Source organism: Heptranchias perlo, chromosome 10 (assembly GCF_035084215.1).
Source record: "Heptranchias perlo isolate sHepPer1 chromosome 10, sHepPer1.hap1, whole genome shotgun sequence".
Lineage (NCBI taxonomy): Eukaryota > Metazoa > Chordata > Chondrichthyes > Hexanchiformes > Hexanchidae > Heptranchias > Heptranchias perlo.
In genome coordinates, this window is record NC_090334.1 from 2,350,586 (window position 1) to 2,368,711 (window position 18,126).

The 18,126-nt window shown below is 40.0% G+C and overlaps 1 protein-coding gene across 2 annotated transcripts in view; it reads left to right on the plus strand.

Annotated features, from left to right (window-relative positions):
- The window catches only part of ttbk2a (tau tubulin kinase 2a), a 224,498-nt gene that overhangs the window by 117,568 nt on the left and 88,804 nt on the right, over positions 1-18,126 (plus strand). For both annotated transcript variants that reach the window (XM_067991120.1, XM_067991121.1), the window contains exons 7-9: positions 1,189-1,254; positions 5,907-5,999; positions 11,826-11,951. In XM_067991120.1, the coding sequence (XP_067847221.1) occupies positions 1,189-1,254; positions 5,907-5,999; positions 11,826-11,951 (285 nt within the window). The remainder of the gene's footprint in view (positions 1-1,188; positions 1,255-5,906; positions 6,000-11,825; positions 11,952-18,126) is intronic.

The following is an 18,126-nucleotide window of genomic DNA, read 5'->3' on the forward strand; positions in this document are numbered from 1 at the left end:
ACGCATTGTCCAGAACACGCCAGAGACTTTTGTTCACTAGTAAACTATTGAAACTGTTTTAAATTTTCGCTAAGGTTTGTTTCTCATAATGCCTTATCAAGTTCTTTTAATGGTAATTAAGCTGTTCTTCAGCTCTGATTTATCCATTTTCACTACATTATTTGTGAATGTGCTGCAAATTGGAGTTTCTGTTGTGCTTATGCCACTGAAATGTAACTTTAAGTGTTGGCTGGTGGCGCTGATATGGGTGAGGGATACTACAAACTATAGGTGACAAATAAATCCTATGTGGTTGAGCTTCCATTTCTTCTAGATGAACAATTTTGACTGTTTGGTCCTTTTATATAAGGAACCCTAAATGAAGCAAGCTGTCAAGTTAGACAAACAGTTAGATTTTTAGGCGGTGTTCTTATTTCATTGCCTATTGATTCAAGCAGATCTGATGAAAGGTTACTGTTTTAGGGGGAGACAGAAGAACACATTGTCTTCTCAACAAAAGTTTCAAAGAACATAGCAAGAATTCATCCTTATTAAAACAAACCCTGTTAGTCAAATATTTGTTTCTGTAGATTAAAATTGTCAAAGTTTGTCACTTTGTTTTCATAAGCTATTAGCTTTAGGACATCATTTAAGTTGTCACTCAAAACTACAATAAAGGATGAGTGTTCATTTTCTTTTCCAACTGACGCACTAGCTTTATCTGCTTTTGAATTGTATCTGTCAGTGTTACAAAAAAAAATCCATATGTTTAAGGAAATTTAAAATAGATGCTAGATAACGTAATTGCAAATAGTCCACCACAGAGAACCTCAGCAAGCTGATTTAAAAAAAAAGTTAGGCTTTGCATTGCACTGGATATCCTTTAAGAGACTTCTGTATAATTTGTAAAACTGTAATTGCAGAAATTGGGCTGGGGTTACTGCTTAATCAACTCACACAATGCAGGAAGTAAACCATTTGCTTTTCTTTGGATTAATTTAGAAACAACTAATTAACAGTCACAATATTTATAGACTGACAAAGTAAATCATATTCCTTTTCCTTTCATTTTTAGTGCAGAAGTACTGCTGTAGTTCTTAGCTCTGCTCCAGAATTTGGTGAAACAATATACTTTGTTGTCACTCTTTAGTAATTATCGTCAAAACTATAGAAAATGATTAATTCTATTTTTCTTTTAATTTTTTCCAGCCTCGAGTGGTAGCAGGGTTCAGAGGCACAGTGCGCTATGCATCAATCAATGCACATAAAAACCGGGTATGTAAAGATGTTAAAGATTAATGCATGCAGAACTCACCAACATTATGATGAAACACAAATATTTTAGCGTTTACTTCCCCCGTCCCCATGATTATGTAGTAAGACTGTAGCCAGTAGCAGCTTCCTCTATTCAATACCATGTATCCTAGTGACTAAACTAGAAGTAGCATTTATCACCTGCTGCAAATGCAAGTAGTAAGGCACGAACAGAATTAAAAATGTTTACTCTTGCTCCATTTTGAAAGCAGAATACTCTTCACCACTACGTGGGCCAACAAATCAATGTGAGCTGTCAGTAGATTGGTGCTCAGCTATAGTCATCCAACCAGGGGCAGAATTTCATTTTAACTTACATTAAGAACAGCTGCAAAAAAAACTTAACTGCTCACCTGGGGAATGATTCAACTGTCTATACAGTGTTTGCTTACTGTATTTTCCCTGAATGTTGCATGGTCTCACTAGATTCCATATTGTGGTTCTGTAATGTTTGTATTGGGAACTCAGCATACTGAGGACGCTCAATATCTGACCAATAGCTAATCTTTTCATTTGTTCTCGAAACGAGGTCAACACTGGCAAAGCCGGGTTTATTGTTCATCCCCCGATGCCTTGAGAAGGTGGTGATAGACCACCTTCTCTTTGAACTGCTGCAGTACGATTGGCGATGGCGCTTCCATGATGATGTTAGGTAGTGGATTTGACCCGGCGGTGATAGATAAACAGTGATATATATCCAAGTCAGGATGGTGTGTGACCTGGAGGTGATGGTGCTCCCACGGCATTGCTGTTCTTGTCTTTCTTGGTGGTAGAGATTGCTGGGCTGGGAGGTGCTGTGGAAGTAATCTTGGTAACATCTGCAGTAAATCCTGCAGATAGTACATACTACAGCTATAATACACCACAGGTTGAGGGGGTGGGTATTGAATGCAGTGTCAGAGTGCTATGTTGGAAATTTTACTGTTAAAGGCGTAAATAAATGCAAGTTATTGCAGATCAAGTGACTGCCCTGCTCTGGATGATGTAGAATTTCTTGAGTGTCTTTGTAGCTGCACTCATCCAGATGAGTGGTGAGTATTCCATCACACTCCTGACTTGCTTTATTCATTCTTGGTATGTGAGTGTTGCTGGCAAGGCCGGCATTTAACAACTGAGTGGATTGCTAGGTCACTTCAGAGGGCAGTTAAGAGTCAACCATGTTGGTGTGGGACTGGAGTCACATGTAGGTCAGGCCAGTTAAAGACAGCAGGTTTTCTTCCCTAAAAGACATTAGTGAACCAGATGGGTTTTTACAACAATCCCAACACCATATCGAGCATTGTAGATGACACAGACTTTAAGGGGTTTGTAGTTAAGCCATTAATCAGAGTCCTTGGCCTCTGTTCTGCTCTTGTAGCCACGGTGTTGATATGGCTGGTTCATTTAAGCTTCTGGTGAATGGTGACCCTTTCCCCCCCCCCACCCCCCCACAACTTCCAGGATGTTGATGGTGGGGTATCATGTTTTCCATGAAATTTTCTCAGAGGGTACAACTTATTCCATGCATTCCCTTTATCCAGCAGCTATCTGTGTTCAACAGGGGGATGGCTTCAGATGGGCAGAAAAAGAATGTAAAAAAAAAGCAACAAAACAGCAATGCTGTAAGCGAATTGAAATGTGCAATTAATTACTTATTCAGTGTCAGGTTGGATATTACCTAAGCTAAAGAGGATAAAATATTTGGAAATCAAATCCCATTTTGCTCAACATACAATTATGTTGGGGTATAGACCATTGAAGCCATTTTTTGTACTCGGTAATTTTTTTATGTGCTGAGTATTCAAGCATAGGGATGTGGGCTATTATCCTACCCCCTCCTGTACCATAAAAACCTTCATTAATGCGCTCTCAGATGTTTGAATAATTAATTTCAGTTCTACTCTAAAATTCTATCCAGTTGGCTCATGATAGATAATTTGATATTTTAAAATCCAAGAGTTTTGGAAGGAACTGATGAGGGAAGGTGTTCCTGTTTCTGGCAGTAACTGTTGAGACTACTTGCTGGTGCCAATAAATATTTATCGATGTGTAAAATGTAGTATGCCAAGAGTTTGGAAGCCAGAAATTTAAAGGAGCTCCGTAACAAGTTATTAACCCAGTTGATTGCCAGGAGTGCATGTTCATAATTTTTAACTTTAATTCTGCTAATGAGATTTTTTTAAGATGAAGGGCAAAATCTCCTGGAGAGATGTGAATACTGGTTGTGAAGATTTGAATGTTTATTATAATGCAATACAATTGATGCCATAATAAAATTAAGTTTCTTGTATTTTGCACCTCACTTGAGATACAAATAGAATAACTTAATGGTATGCTGTTTAAGTATAGACCTTATTGCACGCATGACTGGACCTACACAAGAGCTGTTCATCCTAGTCATTTGAGGGATAAATTCTGTAAACTGCCTTTGAACGTCCTTTGTTTACTTACTGCCTCCCCTACTACTCAGCACTAGATACTTCTGGTATGCTTTATAATCTATTATCACCCATGGAGGAGAAGAAGGGCTATGTAGTATCATGTTTTATAGGATTGCTCACAAACCTCCAAATGTAGCATAATGATCTTTTATGAAATCGAAGATTGATTTTTTTTGTTTCCCCACATAGTTTATGTACAGTTCCAGGATGTAATGTAATATTTACATTAATTTTTCTAATGTGTTTTTTTTAAAAAAAGCTTCTACTGGGATCCTGTAACTTAATGAAAAATGTAAAAGGTTTAAATAATAAAAGGTTCTTTAAAGAGTGCAGTTGCCAAATGCATTTTGCACATTATACTGATTGCATTTTTGCATTAATCAGGATTAGAAATTTACAGGACATTTGTATTATATACAGTGAAATAGAAATAAAATATGTTAGTTGTAGAGTTTTTTTGCCCAAAATATATTGACCCTCTTTTCTACAATCGAAAGTCAGGCGTTTAAAAATAAAACCTATACCCATGGAAGTGCCTGTCCTTGCATCTGCAGAATAGGAACAGGCAACACACTTGAGGTGCCCACTTCTCTTTTGCTCATGCATGTGAAGGCTACTTTCTGATTTTTCTGTTCTTGCGCTTCCTCTTCTGAAGGTGGATACTCTGAGTGTAGACAGATGCTTGCAGGTCTGCATAACTATTCGAAGTACCTGTATAATCACGTATCAGTCAAGGCAGTGACTGATAGCAGGTTATTCAATGCTAAGAAAGCATCGCGGCAAATATCTGCTACAAGTGTACTACCCGCAGGAGTCGTTACATCAGGAGTGGGACTCCTCTATGATTCTTCTCCTGCAGCCAACTGTAGTGCCCTCACGCTGGCTGAGACCAGGGATCAAACTTGTGACCTTCCTGGTTGGTACAGCTCACTACAATGCATTTACGCATTTACTCAGCGAGCCTTTGGTGAGTGCTAAAACCTACTTGAGTATAAAGTTTTGATTTTGCTCAGTGATCCAGTTTAATGGTGCACAAATAGTTTTGCATCATTGTTGGGTCTCATGACACCTTCAACTTTTGTTAAAAGGCAAAATAACACTTCTACATTTTCAAAATGTTGGTATGTTTATCACTTGTGAAGGCACAAAAACTAATGTATGCCATTCAATTTTGATAATCTTTCAGACTACAGCCTCAATGGCATTGATAACACATTATTTATCTGACCAGAGGGAAAGTTCATGTGTGTTTATGGGCAACCTGACTATTATCTGGTGTTACACTTACAATAAGCTTATGCCCATTGAACGAAAATGCTGAAAGGCAATTATTCGAATAAGGTTCTGTTGTACCCTAAGTCAGGTAGGTGGTTGAAATGGTGAAGTAACCAAAGGAGAAATAACACATGATTGCTAGGAACTCTTTTCCGCAACTAACTTTATCTCTGTACTATCACTGTTACATCTTTCGATGAAAGTAAATAAATAGAATGAGAAACTAAGAATGAAAAGAATAGTATTTGAATGTTTTAATTAAATGATTTAACTCTATTCCCACTGTTATTTTAAGCTTTAAAAGTTTTCACACTTAATCCAATTTAAAGAAATCAGTGCACCCTTAATGAAGCTTGTTCCACTGGTCCATTTATTCCATTGTGCGGTGCCAGATGCAATTATACATCGATCCCAATGCAACATACTTTCATGGAAACTGAGGCAAAGTCTTAGGGGGAGGGTGCTGTGGGAAACTAAAATGTGCAGCTGCCGTTCTCAGCTGACAGGCCTGACCAACATTTTCTTTTTGTGTTGAACGTTTATTAGTGGAAGAATCGCCATATTACTGATTCCACCGCTAACCTATGTGACACAGTAGTACACTACTCCTTCAAAGGGCAATATCGTAGTACAGTTGATGCAAGTGGAACCCCATTTTTATATTTTATTAAGCTAAGGAAGTCCTTATGACAGAATGGCTGCTTTATTAACACTTGGACGCATTACAGGTCTCACTGTGATGATATTCAGTGAATTTTTTTTAAGAGTGAATGAAATAACTTGGTTAATAGATTTCATTGTTCATGACTGGTCTGAGTCCGTTACATAACAAAATCCTACTACACCGTTTGCTCCATCTATCCAGCGTTCTGATGGTATTTGAATTCCTCATGTTTACAGATCATTTTTTTAACACAGGAAATGGGCCGACACGATGACCTCTGGTCCTTATTTTACATGTTGGTGGAGTTTGTCGTTGGGCAGCTACCATGGAGGAAGATAAAGGACAAGGTATTTCTTAAAACAACAAACCGAAGCACAAAGGCAGAATGCAGTGTAGTACTGCAAGATTATAATGACTTCTATTCAATTAATTCTCTACGCAACGAATGGAGTGGAAGTAAATGCAAAGTGTCACGTCAGCAGATGTTAGGCTTATTGAGAACGTTTTAGGTGATCATCACATAGGGCCCTTTGTACTTGGTCTGATATCCTTACTGCATGGCTTGTATGTCTGCACAATGCCGTTCATCATTAGAAGCCATCTTTATTATTAAGGTGCGATTAAACACTGATGAGTCTGAGGTTGAAGTTATGAGTCTACTAGAAACAGCAAACTTGCACCTGCTGGTATTCATGTGTACAATCTGTAGTTTTGTAATCCTCAAATAATTCTGAGATAAAATATAAACTGAGGCCAATTATAGCATCCATAGTCCTATCCAGCTGAATCCGCTTACTCAGCACAGACTGGGGGCTAAACCTTGCCCTTCCTGGTCTGTATGGCTCAGCCACTTAATGAATAAATGTTGAGCCACCTGGAAAGGAATGGGTTTTACTTCTCTTAACTTAGCTATGAACCTTTCTATTAGTGAGGCCAACAGGTTTTGCCTTTGTTTGTAAATCAGTGTAAAATATATTGCCTGTATGAATGAAATTTGATGAGATTTAGTAAGTACGGATAAGCTTATATTTAATTAAACATCTTCCAACATCAAGGACGTTATTAAGAGAACCTCCACTGCACCCTTCACCCACAAAAAGTTGTATCTTCCTACAGAATGCTGTTATATGTTGTGGTCACAGCTAGCTGTGTTGTATACACCTTACTGTGGTCCAGTGCCCGTTAACATTTAATTCAAACAGAGAAAAAAAAAGCTTATCTGGTGTTTCAAAATCCCACCAAGGGGAAAGGGAATATAAATGTGGACTAATCATTAAGGACGAGTCATGTGAATACAGCAAGGACAACGAATGTACTAAAATACCAGGAGCATAAGAAATAAAATGGGTGAGTTAGAAGTGATGGTAAATAGGGAGCTGCTAGATATTATAGGAGTCAATAAAATCTGGCTAAAGAAAGACTGAGTGGGAAACAAATATGCAGGGTTGTGTACTTCAGGAAGGATCGAGAACGAAAGACAAGGCTGGGTGGCACTTTTTAATCAGGGAAGTTTTATATGTTGCTGAGAAGAAGGAACTGGGAATTGACACAGAATCTCTTTGGATGGATCTGGAAGATGGACAGTGGAAAAAGTTAGTGGTAGGAATTTGTTACAGCCACCACAAACTGAAAGGGAGGTGGTGCACTGCTGTGGGAAGTCTTTTATCAAAAGAAAATTAGAGTTAAAGCCTCCGTTATAATCAGAGGGGATCTTAATATTCCTGACATGGACTGGAACTTACAGTGGGGACAATCTATAGGCGAAAACATTTACTGAATTACTTCAAGATCCTTTTCTTAAACTGCAGATGAAGGAAACACAAGAGGGAAGGCAATACATTTCAAAACCGATTCCTTTGAATTATCTGTATAATTTAATTTTTTTTAAGCACAAAATTTCCACAAAAAGGGTCTTTGAATAGGAGTAAACTGCATTGGATTTGCTCCTAACTAATAGAGAGGTTTAAGTAAGGAAACTTTTGGGGTTTAGTGACCATTAAGCCTTAATTTTAAGGTTGAAATGAAGTCAGAACAGATAATAAAAGCTACCAAGAATTTGGATTTCAGGATAGCAGACTTGGAGAGGATAGAATATTGTATAAAAAATAAAACGGAAGAACTATTTAAAGGGAAGAACGTGGAAGGAAAATGGGAGTTTTAAGGAGATATGTTTTATGTTGCAGGGGCAGTTTAACCCAGAAACACATCGAGGATCAACCATGAGAGTAAAATTAACATGCATGAGAAGGAAAGTCGTGGAAAGCATTAGATAGAAGGGGCATATAAAATTCAGAAAGAACGAGATTGGGAGACTGTAGGAAGGTCAATAAAGTGATGATAGATGCAAAGAAGAAACATGAGAGGGGTATAGAAAATGTAAAGGGCAATAGCCATTCTTTTTAAATAAATCAGGAGCAAGAAAAGGCTGCAGAGAGATGTTGGACCATTTTCCAACGACAATGGTAAAGTACTGTCTGAGGATAAGAAAGTAGAATTACTAAATCATTATTTTGTGATTTGTTTTTACCATTGAAATGAAGGAAAGATGAGAGAGGAGTAAAAGGCAGAAAGCCCACTAGAAATCCTTAGAATCAGAAAGGAAGGCATTGCAAAAAGGTTTCGGAAGTTGAATGTAAACCAGACTTTTAACAATTTCCATCCAAGGCTGAGGGAGTTGGCTGAAGAAATTGCAAAACCTTCAATAGCTTTCAAAACTCATTGGAATTGGGTAACATCCCAATGGATTAGACATTAGCAAATGTGTAATCTCCACCTTAAAAAGAAAATAGGCAAAGCATGGAACCTCAAACACAACTGAAGTACGGCTCCAAGATCTGTAATTTAAGACTGAGGGATAAAATAAGGAATTATCTGAAAGGACAAGATCTGATGAGAAATAGGTTAAGAGGCAGGCTATATCTGGCCAGTTTACTGGATTTCTTGAAGGAAGTTACAGATTTGGATATAATCTGCCTGGATTTCAGGAAGCCATGTGTCATGGTCCATATAACAGACTGCCATGTGCTTTGTGAATCAATGAGGTAGATGACAATGCAATAGATTGACTACTGCCTGGTCAGCGTGGCAGTCAGCTCCCAGTGGTAGAGGCGCAAAGGTATCTGGGAATACAGATGCATAAATCGCTAGAAGTAACAACGCAAGTTGATAAGGCCATAAAGAATGCAAACAAAGTACAGGGGTTTATTTCTAGAGGAATAGAATACAAAAGCAGTGAGGTAATGCTACGAACAATGAACAAACACAGGAAAAGACCCTCTGGTTCACCCAGCCTGTCCCACACAATTGTGATGCTTTGTGCAGATCTGGGGGATAAAATAAATTCCTCTCTGACCCCTTAGGCAATCAAAACTAGTCCAGGAGATCACTCGGGCCCTGATATTTCTATGTATTACCTACCTTTTGTAAGAGGTGATCTCCGCCCCAGCTCTCACTTGAAGGAATTCAGCGAATTGGCGTCCACCGGGATCCGCTATTCTCTGGGGAAGAACTATCTCCTGACATCGAACCTCGATCTGGTCTTATACAACTTAAAATTGTGACCCTTGGCCCTCCCTAACCTGTTTTTTTGGAACAAACTGTCAACTTGAACACAATCTATTCCCTTCATCATCTTATAAACCTTGATCAGATCACCTCTAAATCAGCACTTCCCTAAAGTGTAGAGTCCCAACTCTTTAAGCCAACCTTGATAACTAAGATGCTTCAAACGGGGAATTAATCTAATGGTCCTCCTCTGCACTCTTTCCAAAGCCTCAATCACTCACCGTGTGAGGAGACCGCAACTGGACACTGTATTCTAACTGAGGCCTGACCAAGGTCTTGTACAAGGACAAAATAGAATACTTAGTCTTATAGTCAATTGTCCTATAAATGTACCCCAACACTCTATTCACTGTAGATATTGCTTCACGGCATTGCTCATGAACCTTTAAAGATCTAGGCACTAGAATGCCCAGATCTCTCTCTCTCCTCCACCTGCTTTAATGCTTTTCCCTGAAGGGTGTATGTATGTTCAGCAGTCACGCTGTCCACATGCATAACACTGTACTTTTATAAGTTAGACATCCTTTGCCAGTCACTGGCCCAATACATCAAGACCCACCTGAAGCAGTTGAGCATCGTCTACAGTCTTGACACTCGCACAAATAGTTGCACAATTGCAGATCATGCAATGATAAATTTGTATAGAACCTTGGTTGCATCATTCTTGAATACCGTGTGCATACTGGTCTTCGTACTACAAAAGGATATTGAAACACTGGTGAAAGTGCATAAAAGATTTACAAGAATGTTACCAGACTTGAGAAGATGCAACTGGCAGGAAAGACTGAGCAGGCTGGGGCTCTTTTCTCTGGAAAAGAGAAGATTAAGAGGAGGGTCTTTAAAATTATGAAAAGGTTCAACATAGTGGATGTAGAAAAACTGTTCCCACTTTTGGATGAGTCCAGAATAAGGGTGAATGCTATTAAGATAGCCACTAACAGATCAAATATAGAATTTAGGAGGAATTTCTTTACAGAGAATGTGGATCTCACGATCACATGGAGTGGTTGAAGCACATGGCATTGACAAACTTAAGAGGAAACTTGAAGGGAGTAGTATGTTAGTGTGAGGGCCTTGGATTTTGTGGGATGTTGTTGCTTGAATCTATTGGTAAGAAGCTATGAACCTAAGAGATAACTGTTTGAAAATACTGCATAAACTAAAGGTGTACTTCATGTGTTTTCTGTTCTACAAAAACTCAAAGTCTCTCTCAAAAATTAAAGGAGATTTTTTGCCATTAGTTTGCCTCGTGGTACTGTTAATAAGAAAAGTAAAGAATTTGTTATCCACCAAGCTATAAAGGTGATGCCGCTAGGGCAGGCAAAAGGGGGATTTAGTTCTTGCAATTTTGTCATCTCAAATACTTAAGGGGCTAGAGTTAGAGTTATACAGCACGGATAGAGGCCCTTCGGCCCATCGTGAATCTTCAATCTTAAATTGAAGGCTATGGAGAAAGGGCTTCCCTGAGTGGGGGGTCGGGGGGAGGAGCAGAGACACACCACAGCTCTGAAAAATGTGGCTATAATTATTGAGTATTTTTATTGTTTAATGTAATGAAGGGGTTGATTACTTCCCCACTGCCCAAAAATAGTATTTCAAGGTAATTGCAACCTCCTCTCCTGAAAGATGATAAAAGGAATCTGAATTTATCCTGATGAAGCATTGGTGGAGCCATGTAGGGAGTACAATTCCCAGCTTATGGCCACTGCGCTCAACAAAAAGACACAAATGCAGTGGAAAGCATTCAGAGAAGGGCAATAAAGGAGATTCCAGTAGACCATTGAGCAACAAAGAGGGAAATGAAACCACATCTAGTCTCGATAGGAAAAGAAAAACAATTGTGAATTAGCAGTTAAACTTTTTAAACAAGGAAAAGAATTGATAATTGAATGTGGAGAGGCATTTTATGGAATGAAAGACTGACTTGCATTAATATAGCGCCTTTCATGACCTCAGGAGGTCCCAGAGTGCTTTACAGCCAATGAAGTACTTTTTGAAGTGTAATCACTGTTATGTAGGAAATGCGGTAGCCAATTTGCGCACAGCACGGCCCCACAAACAGCAGTGTGATAACGACCAGAAAATCTGTTTTTTAAGTGATGTTGGTTGAGTGATAAATATTGGCCAGGACACCAGGGAGAACTCTCCTGCTGTTCTTCAAAAAGTGTCCTGGAATTTTTTACGTCCCTGAGAGAGTAGACAGGGCCTTGGTTAAAGGTCTCATTCGAAAGACGGCACCTCACGGTGCAGCCCCCCCTCTATTCTGGCACCAGGAATGTCAGCCTGGATTTTGTGTTCAAGTCTCTGGAGTGTGGCTTGAACCCATAACCTTTTGAATCAGAGACGAGAGTGATACCACTGAGCCACAGCTGACACCTGTTATGAAAAGAAACCGAATGAAAGAGCCAGGGGATAAAATTATAAAGCAAAGGAGCACAAACTATATTCAAGGTGTTTTTTTTTGCTTAGTCTTGAGTTATGAAGTAGGCAGTCACCTGTAATTAGTTGAAGTGATAGACAGATTGGAGATGAAACCTATGACCTCAATGTTGCTAATTCGATGTAAATGGATTAAACATGTCCCTGTCTTTTCTGTTCTGTGTTTACAGGAACAAGTAGGCCTAATAAAAGAAAAATACGATCACCGCCTTATGTTGAAGCACCTCCCCCAAGAGTTTGTTTTATTTCTGGAACATGTTCTCTGTTTAGATTATTTCACAAAACCGGATTACCAGGTAAATTACTATACAGTGGTGAGTGTGACAATTTTATACAGTCCCATAATAGTTCTAGGTGCAGAGTGGGTTTTGCAAAGTCTCTTCCCACTCTTCAGCTAATTGCTAGAAGATGGTGTAAAAGTGACAGTTTCCCCTCTTGTCTTCCAGTATTTATTTGTTTTCTTCATGTGGTAAAGGTCCTTGCCTCCTCTTGAGCCAGCTAAAATTAAGAACTCACCATGAGGGAACTTCCTGTGTGTACTGAGATGAAATTGTAAACCCATTCTTAAAGAATACCATTACAATTTTGCTACCCATAACACTCAGTGGAAATTTCCCCCCATTATGAATAATCGGAGACATGAAGCTCTATCTAACTAATTTGGGGTGAAATGTGTTTGTACACTTGCAGGCTTCACCACTGCACTAGTGCTTATCCCCTCTTTGTTTAATCATTATTCATTGTCATTTAGGCATTCCTCACACACTGTAGGAACTTGTCCAATCTTTGATCTGGGGAATCACGTGTTTTTTGTCCTGACCTCATCAGGACTGTCCCTTAATGTGACCACCTGTCCTCTATAAACATTTGCGACCTGCAAGATAGCTTTTACTCATATGGGACAGATGAGATGGACCAGTTTGTCTCTTCCTGTCCCCCATTTTTGTATGTTTGTAACTAGTTTTGGAAGTTTTCAGCGCCCCTTTTATTCAACTTCCAAAGCCAGGGGCTGCTGTTTTTTTGCAAGTATTAGTGGAGATAAATATAACTATCCTTTTATCTGTCTTATCTGATTTGCCTTCTAGTTGATTCATTGCATGCTGGCTTGTTGCTATAAGTCCAAGACTCCTAGGGGAGATTGTCACTGGCTCTGCTGGGTGGAAAAGGGATTGTAGTGATCTGAGATTGGTGGGAGGGCAATGTACTGCCCTGTTCCCACTCCCAATCCGGCCAGCGCCATAATGAAAGGGGACAATCTCTGGGCAGCTGGAGCGTCCACCTGTTGCAGAAGATTCGGCCCATTCGATACAAATGACATACCTAGGACCCCGATTGCCATTTCGGGAGACAGTTGGGCAGAGTGATTTTCCTCCCCGGGCTGCTGACCTGGGTTGGCCTTTGGGACACCCCACTGTGTGGCCCAGCGCCTGCAAGCTGCAGTGAGCTTCCTGTTTGATGTCCATAGCCTGTCGGAGGCATGGTAATGAGGCCCATCCCTCAAGCTGGACTGGAGCTCCCGCTGGTGCTGATGGGCAGGCAGCACTCCAACGGTCAGCCACCCACTGGTTAAAATCTGCCCCATAGTCTGTCTTGAGCACAGAATCCATTGTTCTCAAAATCTCTGTTAGAATATTGTACCTTCAGCAGGATGGGTCCATAAAACGAGATACTCCTGAAGTTCTCAGGCTATCCAGTGGGGACGAAAGGTCATCGACCTGAAAAGTTAATTCTGTTTCTCTCTCCACAGATGCTGCCTGACCTGCTGAGTATTTCCAGCATTTCTGTTTTCATTTCAGATTTCATCTGCAGTATTTTGCTTTTGTATCCTGTGGAGGTTTTGTTGCACAAAAAGATAACCTCCAGAATATAGCTTCTGTCTTTCAGTTTTTAAAAAAAAAACACATTCTTGGGATATGTGCGTCCCGGGCAAAGCCGGCATTTATTGCCCATCTCTAGTTGCCCTTAAAAGGTGGTGGTGGGCCTTCTCCTTGATTCTGCTCCAGTCCTTAGAAAGAATCATAGAAATTTACAGCACAGAAGGAGGCCATTCGGCCTATCGTGTCTGTGCCGGCCGAAAAGGAGCTATCCAGCCTAATCCCACTTTCTAGCTCTTAACTTCAAGTGCACATCCAAGTACCCTTTAAATGCGATCAGGGTTTCTGCCTCTACCAAACTTTCAGGCAGTGAGATCCAGACCCCTCTCTCCCTCTGGATGAAAACATTTTTCCTCAGCACCCCTCTAATCTTTCTACCAATTGCTTTGAATCTATGCCCCCTGATTATTGACCTCTCTGCTAAGAGAAATAGGTCCTCCCTATCCACACTATCTAGGCCCCTCATAATTTTATATACCTCAAGACTTCCCTCAGCCTCCTTTGTTCCAAAGAATACAACTCCAGCCTATCCAATCGTTCATCGTACCTAAAATTCTCCAGCCCTGGCAACATCCTTGTAAATCTCCTCTGTACTCTCTCTAGTGCAATCACATCTTTCCTGTAATGTGGTGACCAGAACTGTATGCAGTACTCAAGCTGTGGCCTAACTAGTGTTTTGTACAGTTCAAGCATCGTTGTGATGATGCTCCCATTATGTAGGGAATTCCAGGATATCAACCCAGTGATAAGGAAGGAACAGTGTCAGGATTTTGTGTGACATGGAGGTGATAGTATTCCTATAATATTGCTGCTCTTGTCCTTCTCAGTGGTAGAGGTTGCAGCAGAGAGCTCAGTACTCTGACTTTGAGCAGGCCCCTAGTCTCTAGAATGAAGACTCAATAAGATGCAAGAGATGGAGACCTCCGATGCACCACTTTGATCTCTGCTGCGATTGCTGTTGTCTAAAATTTTTGAGAAAAAACATAGTATCCTGGGTGGAGTCTTTGTTTTATTGTTCAGACCAAAGCCCAGTAAAAAATGTGTATAATAAGCTGCTGCCTCACGCTCTACCAAACTCTGATTGCAGGGGATGTACCCTAATGTTCTGTTGGCCAGGTAGGTGATCAAACAAAATCAAACGAAGGAGAATACATTGCACAGAGACTCATAATATTAGCAATTAAATCGTAGTTAAGAAATAAGAGACGGATTGGTTGTTCTCTACTCAAATCCATCACAAGGAGTGCTGTTATCAGGACCTTCAGGTAGGGAGATATCGCTGCCCCTGTTGATTGTCAAACAGTGCAAGAAATGTGATGGTCCATTTTCTGTTGAACATTGACATGAGAATTGCTCAAACTGTGTCTTCCCCAGTTCACAATCCACCAAATCTTGCCTACGAGTCTCTGCACTCTAGTATTAATAAAAAGGTGGACCTAAAAACAAAAAGTAAAAGTTCTAAGAAATCAAATTACAGCCACAATGTGTTGGGTCACTCTGGTCAGTCGTAGCCTTCCCCACCCTTCTTGGGAAGTTTCGGTTTTGCAGGCATCAATCAGTGTCGATCACAAGGGCTTATTGAATTGACTGATCTCGGGAAGAGAAGGTGGGATTCCCAGATCAAGGCCTATTGCTCACCAGTAACTCTTATCGATCCACCTTTAAATTGTCCCATGCTGTATCTGCTAAGGTTAGCATTACACTTAGACACAGCTGTGTTTTCAGCAGATGTTTTGGCAACAAAGATTGGGGCCAGCCAGGGCCTCCCTCCTCTGGTATGGCTCTTGCATTGTGTCGAAGATGCCTCATTGATATAATAAGATTACCTACCTTGTAGTATCTTTGTCGTTCTCTTAACAATAGCATCCCTCACACACCGGGATGTCTCCCGACCACCTCTGCTGGAATCATTATTTTTGTTTGATCATTAAGAAATTTGAAGAAACTTATTTTTGTGATCATACAAAAGAATTGCACAGGCACTGGCCTCTGTACAGGGCGGGAGCAGGGCAGTGAAGTAAGGAACAATCCCAATGACTTTGGAATTTTAAAAAAAGCACGAGTCCCCAGAGCCAAGCAAGATTGGGCAAGCTCCTACAGTTTGTGTGGGATTCTATTATTCAATGAATGATAAAACCCTACAAGGTAACTAAGCTTACTTTTTATTTACTATAATTAAGATTTCATTGTGAAACTGTAACCTTGTTCCAGAAGTGGCAAAACAATGAAGCTGACTACAGAGAGTACAGAGGAGATCTAAAGGAAATAAGAGGGGCAAAGAGAGAATATAAGAATAGATTAGCACCTAACATAAAAGGGAACCCAAAAGCTTTTTAAAAAAACATATAAATAGTAAAAGGGTAGTCAGAGGGAGGGTGGGACTGACTGGGATCATCTTGTAGAGGTAGAGGGTATGGCTGAGGTATTAAATCAATACTTTGCATCGATCTTCACTAGAGAAGAGGGTGCTGCCATTGTAGCAGTGAAGGAGGAGATAGTAGTGATGTTGGATAGGATAAAAATAGATGAAGAGGAGGTATTAAAAGATTGGCAGTACTCAAAGTAGAAAAGTCACCTGGTCCAGATAGGATGCATCCTAAGTTACTGAGGGAAGTAAGGGTGGAAATTGCGGAGGCTCTGGCCACAATTTTCCAATCCTCCTTCGATATGGGGATTGTGCCGGAGGACTGGAGGATTGCAAATGTTACACCCCTGTTCAAAAAAGGGGGAGGGATAAACCCGGCAATTACAGGCCAGTCAGCCTAACGTCAGTGATGGGGAAACTTTGAGACACAATAATTTGGGACAAAATTAACTGGCACTTACAAAAGTATGGGCTAATAAATGAAAGTCAGTATGGATTTGTTAAAGGAAAATCGTGTTTGACTAACTTGATTGAGTTCTTCGATGAAGTAACGGAGAGGTTTGATGTGTATGGACTTTCAAAAGGCATTTGATAAAGTACCACATAGTAAACTTGTAAACAAAATTAAAGCCCATGGGATTGAAGGGACAGTGGCAGTGTGGATACAAAATTGGCGAAGGGGAGAAAGCAGAGAGTAGTGGTGAACGGTTGTTTTTTTAGACTGGAGGGAGTTATTCAGTGGTGTTCCCCAGGGGTCAATATTAGGACCACTGCTCTTTCTGATATATATTAATGATCTGGACTTGGGTATAGAGGGTATAATTTCAAACTTTGCAAATGACACAAAACTCAGAAATGTAGTAAACAATGTGAAGGATAGTAACAGACTTCAGGAGGATGTAGACAGACTGGTGAAATGGGCAGACACACGGCAGATGAAATTTAACAGAGAAGTGTGAAGTGATACATTTTGGTAGGAATAATGAAGCGGAGCAATATAAACTAAATGGTACAATTTTAAAGGGAGTGCAGGAAGAGAGAGGCCTGGGGGTGGCAGGACAAGTTGAGAAGGCTGTTTAAAAAAAAAGCTTATGGGATCCTGGGCTCTATTAATAGAGACGTTGAATACAAAAGCAAGGAAGTTACGCTTAACCATTATAAAGCACTGGTTAGGCCTCAGCTGGAGTATTGTGTTCATTTCTGGGCACCACACTTTAGGAAGGATGTCAAGGCCCTAGAGAAGGTGCAAAAGAGATTTACTAGAATGGTGCCAGGGATGAGGGACTTCAGTTATGTGGAGAGACTGGAGAAGCTGGGGTTGTTCTCCTTAGAACAGGGATGGTTAAGGGAGATTTGATAGAGATGTTCAAAATTGAATGATTTTGACAGAGTAAATATGGAGAAATTGTTTCCAGTGGCAGAAGGGTTGATAACCAGACAACACAGATTTAAGGTGATCGACAGAAGAGCCAGAGGCGACATGAGGAAACATTTTTTTATGCAGCAAGTTGTAATGATCTGGAATGCACTGCCTGAAAGGGTGATGGAATGAGATTCAATAGTAATTTTGAAAAGGGAATTAGATAAATACTTGAAGGGAAAAAAATTACAGGGCTATGGGGAAAGAGCAGGGGAGTAGGACTAATTGGATAGCTCTTTCAAAGAGCCGGCACAGGCAGGATGGACCAAATGGCCGCCTCCTGTGCTGCACCCGCTATATGATATGATATACTATGATATATATGCTGCAACATGAAAAAAGCAGCAGGGAAGATCTTCATCTTCACAAATTAAATTGGAATTGCTTTTTATTTCAACTCATCAAATAAAATATAACAACGTGTGAAATGTTGAATGTGATGCAGTATTGCAGAAGGATGCAAATGCAAGACTCAACAAAGAGCTTTTACTGTTTTTCCCTGTCATCAGTAGTGTTGGACCTCTTGCGGTTGTTTTGCTATTTTAGTTGGTGATTTGGTAAGTTTACAGGTCTATCGATTTTTAGTATTTGAAAATATGGCTGAATTCAAAACTACACTGTTTTGAATTCAGCCATATTTTCAAATACTAAAAATTTGAGAAGAAATAGAAATTCTTCATTTCCTGTTTACTAGTTCTTGACTACTACTCAATGAACTTAAGTGATTCATCAATAATCCTTCAGAGTGGCCATGATTTTGCAATGGCATGGTATGTTGGTCATTGATTCTACAACATTTGCAAAAATGCAAA